This window comes from Schistocerca piceifrons, chromosome 4 (genome assembly GCF_021461385.2).
Source record: "Schistocerca piceifrons isolate TAMUIC-IGC-003096 chromosome 4, iqSchPice1.1, whole genome shotgun sequence".
NCBI classification, from domain to species: Eukaryota; Metazoa; Arthropoda; class Insecta; order Orthoptera; family Acrididae; genus Schistocerca; species Schistocerca piceifrons.
Window position 1 is genome coordinate 391,898,784 of NC_060141.1, and position 14,501 is coordinate 391,913,284.

Here is a 14,501-nt window from a genome sequence, read left to right on the forward strand (position 1 = left end):
ATGATTTTTTTTGTGTTGATTACTGAGAATGAATGCAGCGTGGAACATTCCTCATTGTTTTCTTGAGAGTGTATTAATAGATTAGTTTTGCCATTTCCATCATCCAGCCTACTTTGAAGAGAGGTGTGTGTGTAACTGTATGTTTTGGATGACATTGATGAGTGCTTGCACAGTCTTGGATAATATTCTGTTCATACTGAATGTTAAACGAAGAAAGAGTAAGCATATATATACAAGCAAATTGATCAATAAACTTCTTGTCAGATCGAAACTGCTGGTCTCAGCGAGACTCGAAGTCGAGATCTTTGTCTTTCGCGGGAAAGTGCTCTTCTGGTGGAGGTAAAACTGCGAGGTCGGCTCATGAGTCGTGCTTGGGTATCTTAGTTGGCAGAGCACTTGCCCGCGAAAGGTGAATGTCCCGAGTTCGAGTCTCGATCCGACACACAGTTGTAATCTGCCAGGATGTTACGTAGCAGTGCACACTACGCTGCAGAGTGAATAATTCATTCTGGAAATATCTCGCAGACTGTGGCTAAGTGATGTCTCCGCGATATGCTTTCTTCCAGGAGTGCTAGTCTGGTAAGTTTAGCAGAAGAGCTTTTGCGACGTTTGGAAGGTAGGAGAAGTACTGAAGGAAGTAAAGCCGTGAGGATGGGTCCTGAGTCGTGTTTGGGTAGCTCAGACAGTAGAGCACTTGCCCGCGACAGGCAAAGTTCCGTCTTCGAGTATCATTCCGGCACACAGTTTTGATCTGCCAGGAAGTTTCATATCAGCGCACAGTGCCCTGAAGAGTGAATAATTCATTCCGGAAACAGATTTTTTCTCTTGAACAGCATCTTAGGTGTTAGCCAATTTTAATGCCTCTATTCAACGGATTGACGATCATCAGTAGTCCTCATGCACTCACTCCTCGAGACATTGCGGTATGACCGGAGATCGAATCCAGGACTTTAGTGTGCTGTCTACTTCCAGGAATAGCCCTGTCCTTCCCTTACTATCCAAATACTGGTGCTGACCTTTACTTGCACTATCCGGATTCGAACCGGCAGCCTTAAGCCTTAGAGCTACTCTTTTATTGTGCATGATAATCCTTAATTAGAGACAGACTACGTTACTATAGACAAATAATTTTTATTATGGAAAACAGTACCTGTAGAAACTGATGATTTAAAGATGCGAATGTCATGTGAATAGTAATTATTGCATCGTGTGGAAATTAAACAGCTGACACTGATTTAAGAAATTATATGAACGAATCATCATCATCATTATCATTTAAGATTGGTTATGCCTTTCAGCGTTCAGTCTGGAGCATAGCCCCCTTATAAAATTCCTCCATGATCCCCTATTCAGTGCTAACATTGGTGCCTCTTCTGATGTTATACCTATTACTTCAAAATCATTCTTAACCGAATCCAGGTACCTTCTCCTTGGTCTGCCCCGACTCCTCCTACCCTCTACTGCTGAACCCATGAGTCTCTTGGGTAACCTTGCTTCTCCCATGCGTGTAACATGACCCCACCATCTAAGCTTGTTCCCCCTGACTGCTACATCTGGACGAATGAAAGACAGAAAACCAGAGATTTGGCGTATGTGTACCGCACCGTTTGTGAATGCCGTACTCTAGACATTCTCCCGATTTTTCTTCAGATCGCCAAAAACCATGTAGCTATATGAACTTATACTGCAATCCTGTTGTGACATGCAGTTGACGTGAAAATTACATCATAAGAGCAGTGCTCGCCCCATTACTGTGTCCCACATTGCTGTTCTTGTAATTTTATTGAGATTAGCGGGACGGGCATCAAGGTCCTGAATATTATGTAAACAAGATTTACTTATCGCTATTTGTTTGTTAAATGTAGCAGACGGACATAGCCAGACGATCTCGCAAAAAGAACGCGAGCAGCTGGTTATCTCCCTGCGTGTGTTTAGTCAGCCGGGTGACGGAGGAAAGTCGGGCTCCAGTTAGCAACCCGCGATAGTAGCGTGCGAGTCCGAGCTGTGGTAGTTTTTTACAGATAGAAGTTCGTGCGGGGTTAGGTGCTCCGAACCCTTACTATCGTATTTTTCGACGTAGTGAAGTTAACTTTCCTACTTGATGCTGCCAAAATCTTTCCGCACGGCTGGCCAATGAAAAGTACCAAGCTATACGGTAAACAACGACGAAAGCTTTGTGTGTGTGTGTGTGTGTGTGTGTGTGTGTGTGTGTGTGTGTCGTACGTTACCTTTAGAGTTCATAATTTTCCTTGTAAGTAGGCTGTTTAGGTTTTTATGTTGGTAACGCCACGTAGCGCTCTGTGTGAAAATCACTGGCTGTGCTGTGCGCAGTCTGTGGCTGGTTGGCATTGTTGGAATATTCGCTAGTGTAGTGTTGGACAGTTGGATGTGAACAGCGCGTAGCGTTGAGCAGTTGGATCTGAGCCGCCAACAGTGGTGGATGTGGGGAGAGAGATGGCACAGTTTTGAGAGCGGACGATCTGGATGTGTGTGCGTCAGAAAAAGGAAATTTGTGAGACTGGATGTCATGAACTGATATATATATATTATGACTTTTGAACGCTATTGAGGTAAATACATTGTTTGTTTGCATCAAACTCTTTCATTTGCTAACTATGCCTATCAGTAGTTAGTGCCTTCAGTAGTTAGAATCTTTCATTTAGCTGGCAGTATTGGCGCTCGCTGAATTGCAGTAGTTCGAGTAACAAAGATTTTTGTGAGGTAAGTGATTCATGAAAGGTATACGTTATTGTTAGTCAGGGCCATTATTTTGTAGGGATTATTGAAAGTCAGATTGCGTTGCGCTATATATATATATATATATATATATATATATATATATATATATATATATATATATAGTGTCAGTTTAGTGTTGATCAGAATAAGCAAAGAGAACAATGTCTGAGTACCATCAGTTTTGCTCAGCTGTTTGAAAATCAAATAACGTAGAGGTTTTCCAGCACTGTCATTAATAAATTTTTCTAAGGGAATGTTTCATCCTGTACTTTCACTAAATTACATATTTTGCAATCAAGGTTCTCGGATACAACTAACTGAGAAGTAAGCACTTTGAGCTCATTATTGGACTGGATGAAGGTTGTAATTCTGAACAAGTGATCTTTGCTATCTTGTTTTTCAACGTAGTAACTTTCCTGCTTGATCCTGATAAAATCTGTCAGTACAGCTGGCCAAAGCAGAATCAGTAGGCTATACGGTATAGGCGTAAGACACGGGTTCGATTCTTGGCACTGCCAAGGGTTTTTCCTTAGTGGGAGGATTGGTAGGGGGTGCACTCAGCCTCGTGATGCCAATTGAAGAGCTGTTTGACTGAATAGTCGGCAAGACTCAGCGGCGCTAGGAGCACCTCTGAAGCTGGCCAGCACAGCTCTGGATGAAACGTCAGGAACCGAAAATTTTCTTCGGCACTGGCCATGCAGGCCGGAAGACTCATTAGCAACTACGTGAAAGCCTTCATTGCATAATAAAGGGACTAGTGGTTAAGGTCGGAAATTCCACGAGGATTTTCTTATCTTTACTCATTTTATGCACTTTTCGTAATAGTGAACCAGCTTCTTCAACTCTTCTGCGTGTAAGTGCTCCGCTTGGGGACTGAACCAGCTGACAACGACAGCCTTGGGTACCACGTCATATTCAAATCGTTAACCTCAGAGCTTTCGTTTCATGTCCAATAAGAAGACTGGAGGAGTCATGTGCATCTGATGTAGGCTAGCCATGTCGCTGTGGAGAGTTTTTAAGTCCGTCCCAGTACAATAACAACTTTGTGTGGCAATCTGTGGTGCCGAAGAATGAGCAGCAATGTCTAGAATGTAAGCAGCAGTGCATAGGCTACGCCAACTGTGTGGGCCTTCCGAAAGCTGTCCAGTGGCTAGCTACGGGCCTTGTCTTAGCAAGTACGCCAATATGTGAAGCTTTCGGTTGGACGCGTTACGCGTTCCGTGGGGAGTACTGTGACTTTATTGTGCAAGCTCGATGCCGGAGGGCGGCAGGACGCTAGTGTCGGCGCCGCGCTCAGGCTACTGGAGGCCAGCCACTCACCTGTTGGTGGCCGATGTGGTGGTAACGGCTGGCGGCGGAGGTCTGCGGCGGCAGTGTCGCGTCCCGGCGCCAATATATACGCGGCCGGCGGCGGCGTTGCGTCACGGCCAGCTGCTGTCAACCCCCGAGCGGTGCCCGTCAGGCGCTGAGCCCGTGCGCGCCCATGACGGAGCCGCGGTAAACAACGCTCCTCGTAATTACTGGCGGACGCTCATCACGCGACCTGATGCAAAAAAATTATCCATCAACACGTCGCTTCAGCTTCCGCGACCAGCGTCTGGAAGAGACGCTGTCGTGTGGGCGGCTGGGTCGGAAGGGTGCTGCCGACCTTCGAGGAATTCTGGTGAGGTGAAGGGATGAACATCATCTGCTCATGTGCTACAACTTTTCACAAACAACAATACAATAACTTAAGCCAAACCGAAATTTTCCATTTTCACACTGGAGCGAGCGATCTATTTTGACATAATAATACATTTCGTGGGACATCCACAACTGTTGATAAACATATCCATGATTAATAAATTCCCTCCAGTTGTACTCGACAGATGTTTTATTTGCGTAAAATCTAACAAAATACTCGGCTTTCAGGATGTAAATCCCCCCTTCAGTCGCTATGAAAATCAAAGAAAAACAAGAGGGATACTTCGTAACATTAATTAACGTTAAAAGGGCCCATACGAATGTGAACATAAAGTTATCCTTGGGTGCGTACGAGAAAGTCGTACCAGTCATGTAAAAGATCCAGAAAATGTGTCAAATAGCATGCGAGATCCCCTGCTGGTATGGCACCAAAGTACCACACCTGGTAAACGGTGCATATTCGAAAAAAACTATGAATGTAACAGCAAATAAACACTCGTTGCCAGCCTAATGTAACCTACGAACCAACTGTGAAAGACTAGACATGTGGCATGGGCTTAAGAATGTGAAATGAAAGCATAAATGGCGTAAAATGCCAATTTATGGACCTCAAAAGCTTAGCATGTAAGTGCCCAGCCGTTCTACGGCTTTTATGTCTTCATTTGTGTTTCTTAAGCCCATGCCACATGTATAGTCGTTCGCAGTTGGTCCAGCACATTAGGCTGGCAATGTGTGTTTATTTGCTTACGAGATGCAGTAATGGTTGCCGAGAATACCTTTCCATGCCACACCCGCACGAGATCCCAAATGCTACGTGATAAATTTGCTGGATCTTTTACATGACTTGTTCGACTTCCTAGTACGCAATCAAGATTTAACCTGAAGTTCACATTCCTATGGGTCCTTTTAACGTTAATTATTTTTATGAACAATGCCTCTTAGTTTTCCTTGTTTCTTGTAGCACCTGAAGGTAGAATTTACATCCTGAAACCCAGATCGAGTGTACGATTTTCTTCAAATAAAGGATTTGTCAAGACTAACTGGAGCGGATTTATTCATTATGAAACATCTATTTAGGGAAATATTTTTTTATTCACAATTTATGTGATCGTATTTGGTGAAATTTTGACAGTTTCAAATCTCATGAGTCATCATCAGAACCAGTATCTTGTTACGAAAGTCAGACGTTAAGTGGTCATCTAGCGCTCATCATGGTCCCTGTAAACTGACTGCCTTACCACTATTAAATGACTAGTGCTGTAAATGAAAAGCACAAAATTGCGGATATTCTACAGCATTAATTCAATTCGTCAATCCGATTTTGGCTTACAACGCCATCGTCAGAATTTAACTGATTGTCGTCGACAAAGAGGATACCATACTTATGAACAATATTACAAAGGATATTATACATGGAGAGATGCAAACACAAATCAAATGTCATCTTTGACAGCGTAATGGTATCGCAATTCATAATGTTAAACAGTAAATAAATAAAATGCGATCAAGCCAGAAAAAACTAACACTAAACATCGAAAAAACAGTGAACTAGCAAAAACAACCTAACTAATATAACTACTTGAATTAAAGTAATAATCACAATAAAATAAAATTTTATGTTTGTGATTTAACAGTTTAAAATCTTATAAGTCATCATCAGACCCAGTATGTTATTTTATTCCATTTTATTCTGATCGTTAACTGAATTTAATAACAAAAAACTATTTCAATTACGTTACCATTACACTGTCAAAGATGTATTTCAGTCTGTGTCTGTCAAAGATAACAATTACTCTGTATTTGCACCACAGACATACATTATTAGATCGGCAATAACGTATACAGTATCACTGGTTCCTGGTAGAGCACTTGCCCGCGAAAGGCAAAGGTCCCGAGTTCGAGTCTCGGTCGGGCACACAGTTTTAATCTGCCAGGAAGTTTCAGTATCACTGGTGTCAGTCGCAATATGGCGGCTTGCGAAAGGACATGTTAACAGCTGTTTATTTTCTGATAAAACAGTTGTAAAAAATGGCAATAAACTAATATAACTACGTTACATTTAGAGTTTTGACATAATGGTCAATACAAGCGATGTTTTTGATTGCAATTTTTCGTACAGCATACAGAAAATACAAGGAAAGGAACATGTCTCAATGCAAACGTAAGAAATATATCACGTATTTTTGCTTTTGTACTATATGTAAGCCTAAAAAATTACATTACAGTTTGTCTTACCTGAAATACAGGCAGAATTTAAATAGTTTATGTTTATTTTAAGGCTTGCAATAACTCTGGTATTAACAGATGTAGCTTACTTTTGTGTTTTTGACTACTTTTAATCAACTTCGGATAGTATGATCGTTGTGAAAGTGCTCTTATAAGTAGAACGTGCTATTTGTCGTTGACAACAAGAGTCTTTATTCATTTTAGTGTTCTTCCGATAACTGAAGTCTGCTTTAAACGTGTGTAAATGTTATTTGATGTTCTCCTCATAACACCATTCCACAATGTACGTCTTAAAATCAACTAGTACGTAAATAAGTGCTCAACTGCAGAATTTTTTTAGACCATCTCGTAAAGCTTACAACATCATTTCGTTTCAAAAAATGGTAGTAGCATACACGAACTTCGTGATGCCGCCATCTTACCTCACCAAACGTTAGGCATTAGTAACAGATCCGCCTTTGCCAGTCTAGCAACGTATGTCAGTGATTTTCAATCCATGTGTAATATCTTTCGCAACGTCGTTCACCACTATTTTATCCTGTTTGACGACGATAGTTAAACTCTGCTGATAATCCTGTAAGCCGATAACCAGTTATAGAAGTGAATTAATACTGCAAAACATCCTATTTTCGAGCTTTTCATTAATAGTTATGAAGTTATTCTACCAAGAGGCTACAGGATTAGTTAACGTGACCAGTATTGATTACACCAAAACCTCCAGATGTCAGACACTCAGATCGGTACCAAACGTTGTAAGTAGGCAGAGTATCAACCAAAACTTCGTACTATATGCTGTCGTCAAGCAGAAGGGGTGTAAAAGTTAATTAAAATAAACACCATATCAACGGGTCACAGTAAAATCATAAGTATGAGTAACTAAGATATACAGGGTGTTACAAAAAGGTACGGCCAAACTTTCAGGAAACATTCCTCACACACAAAGCAAGAAAATATGTTATGTGGACATGTGTCCGGAAACGCTTACTTTCCATGTTAGAGCTCATTTTATTACTTCTCTTCAAATCACATTAATCGTTGAATGGAAACACACAGCAACAGAACGTACCAGCGTGACTTCAAACACTTTGTTACAGGAAATGTTCAAAATGTTCTTGGTTAGCGAGGATACATGCATCCACCCTCCGTCGCATGGAATCCCTGATGCGCTGATGCAGCCCTGGAGAATGGCGTATTGTATCACAGCCGTCCACAATATGAGCACGAAGAGTCTGTACATTTGGTACCGGGGTTGCGTAGACAAGAGCTTTCAAATGCCCCCATAAATGAAAGTCAAGAGGGTTGAGGTCAGGAGAGCGTGGAGGCCATGGAACTGGCCCACCTCTACCAATCCATCGGTCACCGAATCTGTTGTTGAGAAGCGTACGAACACTTCGACTGAAATGTGTAGGAGCTCCATCGTGCATGAACCACATGTTGTGTCGTACTTGTAAAGGCACATGTTCTAGCAGCACAGGTAGAGCATCCCGTATGAAATCATGATAATGTGCTCCATTGAGCGTAGGTGAAAGAACATGGGGCTCAGTCAAGACATCACCAACAATTCCTGTCCAAACGTTCACAGAAAATCTGTGTTGATGACGTGATTACACAATTGCGTGCGGATTCTCGTCGGCCCACACATGTTGATTGTGAAAATTTACAATTTGATCACGTAGGAATAAAGCCTCATCCGTAAAGAGGACATTTGCACTGAAATGAGGACTGATACATTGTTGGATGAACCATTCGCACAAGTATACCCGTGGAGGCCAATCAGCTGCTGATAGTGCCTGCACACGCTGTACATGGTACGGAAACAACTGGTTCTCCCGTAGCACTCTCCATACAGTGACGTGGTCAACGTTACCTTGTACAGCAGCAACTTCTCTGACGCTGACATTAGGGTTATCGTCAACCGCACGAAGAATTGTCTCGTCCATTGCAGGTGTCCTCGTCGTTCTAGGTCTTCCCCAGTCGCGAGTTATAGGCTGGGATGTTCCGTGCTTCCTAAGACGCCGATCAATTGCTTCGAACGTCTTCCTGTTGGGACACATTCGTTCTGGAAATCTGTCTCGATACAAACATACCGCGCCACGGCTATTGTCCCGTGCTAATCCATACATCAAATGGGCATCTGCCAACTCCGCATTTGTAAACATTGCACTGACTGCAAAACCACGTTCGTGATGAATACTAACCTGTTGATGCTACGTACTGATGTGCTTGATGCTAGTACTGTAGAGCAATGAGTCGCATGTCAACACAAGCACAGAAGTCAACATTACCTTCCTTCAATTGGGCCAACTGGCGGTGAATCGAGGAAGTACAGTACATACTGACGAAACTAAAATGAGCTCTAATATGGAAATTAAGCGTTTCCGGACACATGTCCACATAACATCTTTTCTTTATTTGTGCGTGAAGAATGTTTCCTGAAAGTTTGGCCGTACCTTTTTGTAACACCCTGTATAACTTCCGTGTGAAAGTTGGTATAGCGTTAGAGCGTCGTACCAGGTTCCTGGATTCATATCCCAAAGATGACAATTTTTTCACTATATTATGAGTGAAAGTGTTATATAGGACTATTAAAACTTCTGCACGTGTGATGCAATTGTTTCTTTATTCTCCTGTTCCGATTGTTTATGTTTATTCGGTGACACTGCAAATGCGTTAGCTGCTTCATAAAAGTGGTGTCCTGTTGCACATGTCCGACAGAACACCACATATGTCTATACACATGTGCTCTATAGGTTTGCTACTAACGAATTGAAAGCAGACTGCCAAAATAACCTTGCTACAATCACCAAAAAATCCTTCTAAATCTCTGGAAAATATTCTCCTGTATAACAGTTTCACGCGTAAACAGTTAGAACAAATTGTCATCAGTAGGGTTTGAAAGCGGGACCTTTGGCACGACGACTCGCTTTACCAACTCACCCACGCGAGATCTACTAAACTATCACTCACAGATACGCCTTTCCTGTGCTCCGTAGTTCTGGTGTCACTTTTAATTACCGTTTACGCATGTTCTACTGGATGACAGCACACAGCACGAACTAAACGGGTGTTTCGTTTGATACTCTACTTACATACATCGTTCGATCTGAGTGTCTGACATCTGGAGGTTCGGGTGTTAGGGATAGGAATTAAGAATGGCCGGGAGTGTTCTGAGTTGTTTGCCACACAAAGTTCAGTCCGCTAAGACCCCCATCAAGTGAAATCAAGTAAAATATATGACACGTCGACGTAAGAGCGCGCAATGTCAGTGGATGAGAAAGTTCGACCGAAGAGTAATGATCAGTTCTGGAGAAATGAAACGAGTACATCATATTGTGACATTTCGGTTGGTACATATTGTGGTATGGATGAGACAACGAGAAGTTTGGGTACTAGTGGATAGAAGAGGCTTTCACGCTACTAGACCATGCATCGACATACACTTCTGGTCATTAAAATTGCTACACCAAGAAGAAATGCAGATGATAAACGGGTACTCATTGGACAAATATATTATACTAGAACTGACATGTGGTTACATTTTCACGCAATTTGGGCGCATAAATACTGAGAAATCAGTACCCAGAACAACCATATCTGGCCGTAATAACGGCCTTGATACGCCTGGGCACTGAGTCAAACAGAGCTTGGATGGCGTGTACAGCTACAGCTGCCCATGCAGCTTCAACACGCTACCACAGTTCATCAAGAGTAGTGACTGGCGTATTGTGACGAGCCAGTTGCTCGGCCACTATTGACCAGACGTTTTCAATTGGTGAGAGATCAGGAGAATGTCCTGGCCAGGGCAGCAGTCGAACATTTTCTGTATCCAGAAAGGCCCGTACAGGACCTGCAACATGCGGTCGTGCGTTATCCTGCTGAAATGTAAGGTTTCGCAGCGATCGAATGAAGGGTAGAGCCAAGGGGCGTAACACATCTGAAATGTAACGTGCACTGATCAAAGTGCCGTCAATGCGAACAAGAGGTGACGAGACGTGTAACCAATGGCACCCCATACCATCACGCCGGGTGATACACCAGTATGACGATGACGAATACACGCTTCCAATTTGCGTTCACCGCGATGTCGCCAAACACGGATGCGACCATCATGATGCTGTAAACAGAACCTGGATTCATCCGAAAAAATGACGTTTTGCCATTCGTGCATCCAGGTTCATCGTTGAGTACACCATCGCAGGCGTTGCTGTCTGTGATGCAGCGTCAAGGGTAACCGCAGCCATGGCCCCCGAGCTGATAGTCCATGCTGCTGCAAACGTCGTCGAACTGTTCGTGCAGATGGTTGTTGGCTTTAAAATGTCCCCATCTGTTGACTCAGGGATCGAGACGTGGCTGCACGATCCGTTACAGCCTTGCCCGTCATCTCGACTGCTAGTGATACGAGGCCGTTGGGATCCAGCACGGCGTTCCGCATTACCCTCCTGAACCCACCGATTCCATATTCTGCTAACAGTCATTGGATCTCGACCAACGCGAGCAGCAATGTCGCGATACGATAAACCGCAATCGCGATAGGCTACAGTCCGACCTTTATCAAAGTCGGAAACGTGATGGCACGCATTTCTCCTCCTTACACGAGGCATCACAACAACGTTTCACCAGGCAACGCCGATCAACTGCTGTTTGTGTGTGGGAATGTGGTTGGAAACTTTCCTCACGTCAGCACGTTGTTGGTGTCGCCACCGGCGCCAGCCTTGTGTGAATGCTCTGAAAAGCTAATCATTTGCGTATCAAAGCATCTTCTTCCTGTCGGTTAAATTTCGCGTCTGTGGCACGTCATCTTCGTGGTGTAGCAATTTTATTGGCCATTAGTGTAATTCCGATCTCGTCTGCTTTATGTTAACTTCCGTACAAATCGTCTAGAATGTAGGATCAGCGGTGGAATATTGCACTGAATGTGATCTTTCCTGCGTGAAGGGTTCGACACAGTTTTTTGCTGCATGGCCTGGGGACACACAAGCCACTGCGTCGTCTCACATTGTTTTAAACCTCAAACCCACACTCAGCAGTGAGCAAACGCACGGCGTTTCTGACGTTTCTGAGCTCGGAATAATTCCGCTTAAGTGTGTCTTATAGTGTTGGCTACATACACTACCCGACCAAAAGAATCCGGGAACCACTCTATAATTCATAATTGACCGCTAGATGTCAGGAGAGACGGAGCCGCCAGTATAAAAGGAGGCGTGGAGTATTATGTTGTCAGTAGATGATGATGATGTTTAGTTTGTGGGGCGCTCAAACTGCGCGGTCATCAGCGCTCGTACAAAGTCCCAATTTTTACACAGTCCAATTTTTTGCACAGTCCTATCTATCCACTGTCATGAATAATGATGATGATGATGAAATGATGAGGACGACACAAACACCGAGTCCCCGGGCAGAGAAAATCCCCAACCCGGCCGGGAATCGAACCTGGGACCCCGTGATCCAGACGCAGCAGTTGTCAGTAGAGTAACGGTAACATCCGAATGGGTCAGTCGGAAACGCTCAGTGTCTTCGAATGTGGACTAGCCATTGCATGTCATGGGAGTAACAAACTCATCAAGGACATTTCAACCTTTCTAAAGCCGTTCAAGTCGACTATTGGGTATGGAAATGTGAAGTGGAAAAGTGAAGAAACAATAACAGCCAAACCAAGACCAGGCAGTCCCCATGTGCTGAGGGTCACCTACAGTCGAGCATTTCTGGGTGGTTGTAAGAAGTGGTATGAAACCAATGTATGGAATTACTCGACAATTCCAAAGTCCAGCTAGCAGAACGACTGCGCGTAGGGAGTTAAGAAGCTTGGGTATAACGATCGAACAGCTCCTTAAAAGCCACACATTTCTGTAGTCATTGCTAAGCAACCCATGGGGTGGCGAGAAGAGCAACGCCACCAGAATGTGAATGACTGGGAACTAGTGATTTGCAACGACGAATCACGCTGTACTCTGCGGTAATCTGACAGGGTTTGGGATTTGGCGAATGCCTAGGGAATGTTACCTGCCATCATGTATAGCGCCAATAGTTAGTACAGAGGAGATGATGTTAAGGTAAGGGGGAGTTTTTCGGTGCTATGGTGCGGTCCCCTTATTGCACTTAAGAAAACGCTGAATGCCGAAAGATATGAACACAGTTCACTGCGTTTTGTACTGCGTACAGTAGGGAAACAGTTCGGAGACGATGTTCGTTTGCATCAGCATAACGATTCACCCCATCATAAAGCACGATCTGTTTGACAGTGGTTCTTGAACAACAACAATTCTGAAACGGGCTGGCCTGCCCAGAGTACCGATCTGAACCCATTGGAACAGCTTTGTGATGAGTTGGAAATTCTATTTAGCATCAGACCCCAGCGTCCAGCGTCACTTCCTTCTCTGGTTTCGGCTCTTGAGGAAGAACTGACTGCCATTCCTCCACTGAGGTCCAAACACCTCAACCCCAGCAGAGCTCAAACCATCATCTTGGCATCCCTTATTAATGTTCGGATACTTTTGATCGTACAGTGTACGTATTAGACACTACTGCAGTGACCGCAGCACGGCACCCTGAATTAGGGAGCGGTGAAGGAGAGAAAAACGAGGTGTGATAATTTGGGGTGTTAATAGGTACAACAAGCCATGTGTGCTCCAACGCAATGGAGGCCATCTGAACAGCAGCTGCTACAACATGTAGAATTTTTCGGATGCGAGGCAACAACTCCACTTGCCATATTTCAGTAGGACACTGCGCAGTCACAGGTGGTGATTTGTGTGTATTCCTTCTTCGGAGAACGACGGGTGGGCTACCGCTGCTTTCGTGTCCTACGCTTTCGGCCTACAACAGTTCATCGAACTTATCTAACAGGGACGAGCCAGACCCTGGGGCTCATTGACTTCGGTAGGCTTCGCCATACAGGTCATGCCCACAAGACCCCTTTCGAACTAGATGTTATCTCTAGAACACCTGAAAATAAGGAAATGTAATTTATCGGTATCATGTACCAAGTCTAACGCTTTTTGAGAAGCTGAAGTATTAGATTTTTGAGACAGTTCATCGTCGCCTAAGTCTACTAAAACAATTTATTAATAAAATCCGCTACAACGGTTTTTGTCGTTTAGCCATGTGCTGCAATCTGAAATGGTTATGCGATCGAAACTGCTACAGCGGATTTAGCGAACAAATAGCTTTACAGTCATAGGCGACAATGATGTCTTTTAAATTTTTTTATAAATCTGTTGATTTTAATGCGTTGTAGACATGTTAAAGAAGGAAAAGCCGTGAAAAATGAGGCCCTGACCAAATTTATAATTTTACTATCGAGAATAAAGACATTTTCAAACTATTTCTTCTCCTCTCATCTGCATTATTTGTTTTCATAATTTTTTAAGACAAACAAGGTTTCATGTTCAGTCAACAGAGCTCTATGACCGAAATGATATACCAGCTCAGGTATATTTGAATAATGTACGCCAGCATCTTCTGATGTGGTAACGATAAGACTGAGTTACAGTCTACACGAAAAGTTGATTGAGTATATTCTCCCGACATTCTTGTGGTGGTGTATTATATTGATCACAGAGCATTAGTGCCTGAATATGAATCCGAAGTCACCTGGAAATTGATAGCAGTTAAACAAATAGCCAATAACATACCACGCAAAGGAGACAAAATAGTATGAGAATAGCCATTATTTTTCGTAATTAAATATTTAATAGGTGGCATGTCCAACTACCAGCACTGTTGAAGCAATAATGCCATAAAGTTTGTCTTCATATCAGCCAACTTTCACGCTCATGGGTTTGGATCTTACTTCTTTAACCGATTTTTTCACCCTTCGGCAAGAGAATGAAAGCTGTCGCTCACGTTTCCTATAG

At 43.3% G+C, this 14,501-nt stretch overlaps 2 protein-coding genes across 6 annotated transcripts in view; one reads left to right on the top strand and one right to left on the bottom strand.

Annotated features, from left to right (window-relative positions):
- LOC124795359 (neuroparsin-A) overlaps positions 1 to 14,501 on the bottom strand; it is a 150,488-nt gene that overhangs the window by 129,266 nt on the left and 6,721 nt on the right. For all 4 annotated transcript variants that reach the window (XM_047259353.1, XM_047259356.1, XM_047259354.1 and 1 more), the window contains exon 2: positions 4,060 to 4,282. The gene's annotated coding sequence lies outside the window, so the exon portion shown is untranslated. The remainder of the gene's footprint in view (positions 1 to 4,059; positions 4,283 to 14,501) is intronic.
- Positions 1 to 14,501, top strand: part of LOC124795356 (E3 ubiquitin protein ligase RIN2-like) — a 218,327-nt gene that overhangs the window by 53,010 nt on the left and 150,816 nt on the right. Inside the window, exon 1 of one of the 2 annotated variants that reach the window (XM_047259348.1) lies at positions 1,984 to 2,155. The exons of the other annotated variant lie outside the window; for it this stretch is intronic. Coding sequence (XP_047115304.1) covers positions 2,134 to 2,155 — 22 coding nt within the window. The 5' untranslated portion in view covers positions 1,984 to 2,133. Of the gene's footprint in view, positions 1 to 1,983; positions 2,156 to 14,501 lie in introns of those variants that run through there. 2 annotated transcript variants of the gene reach the window in all.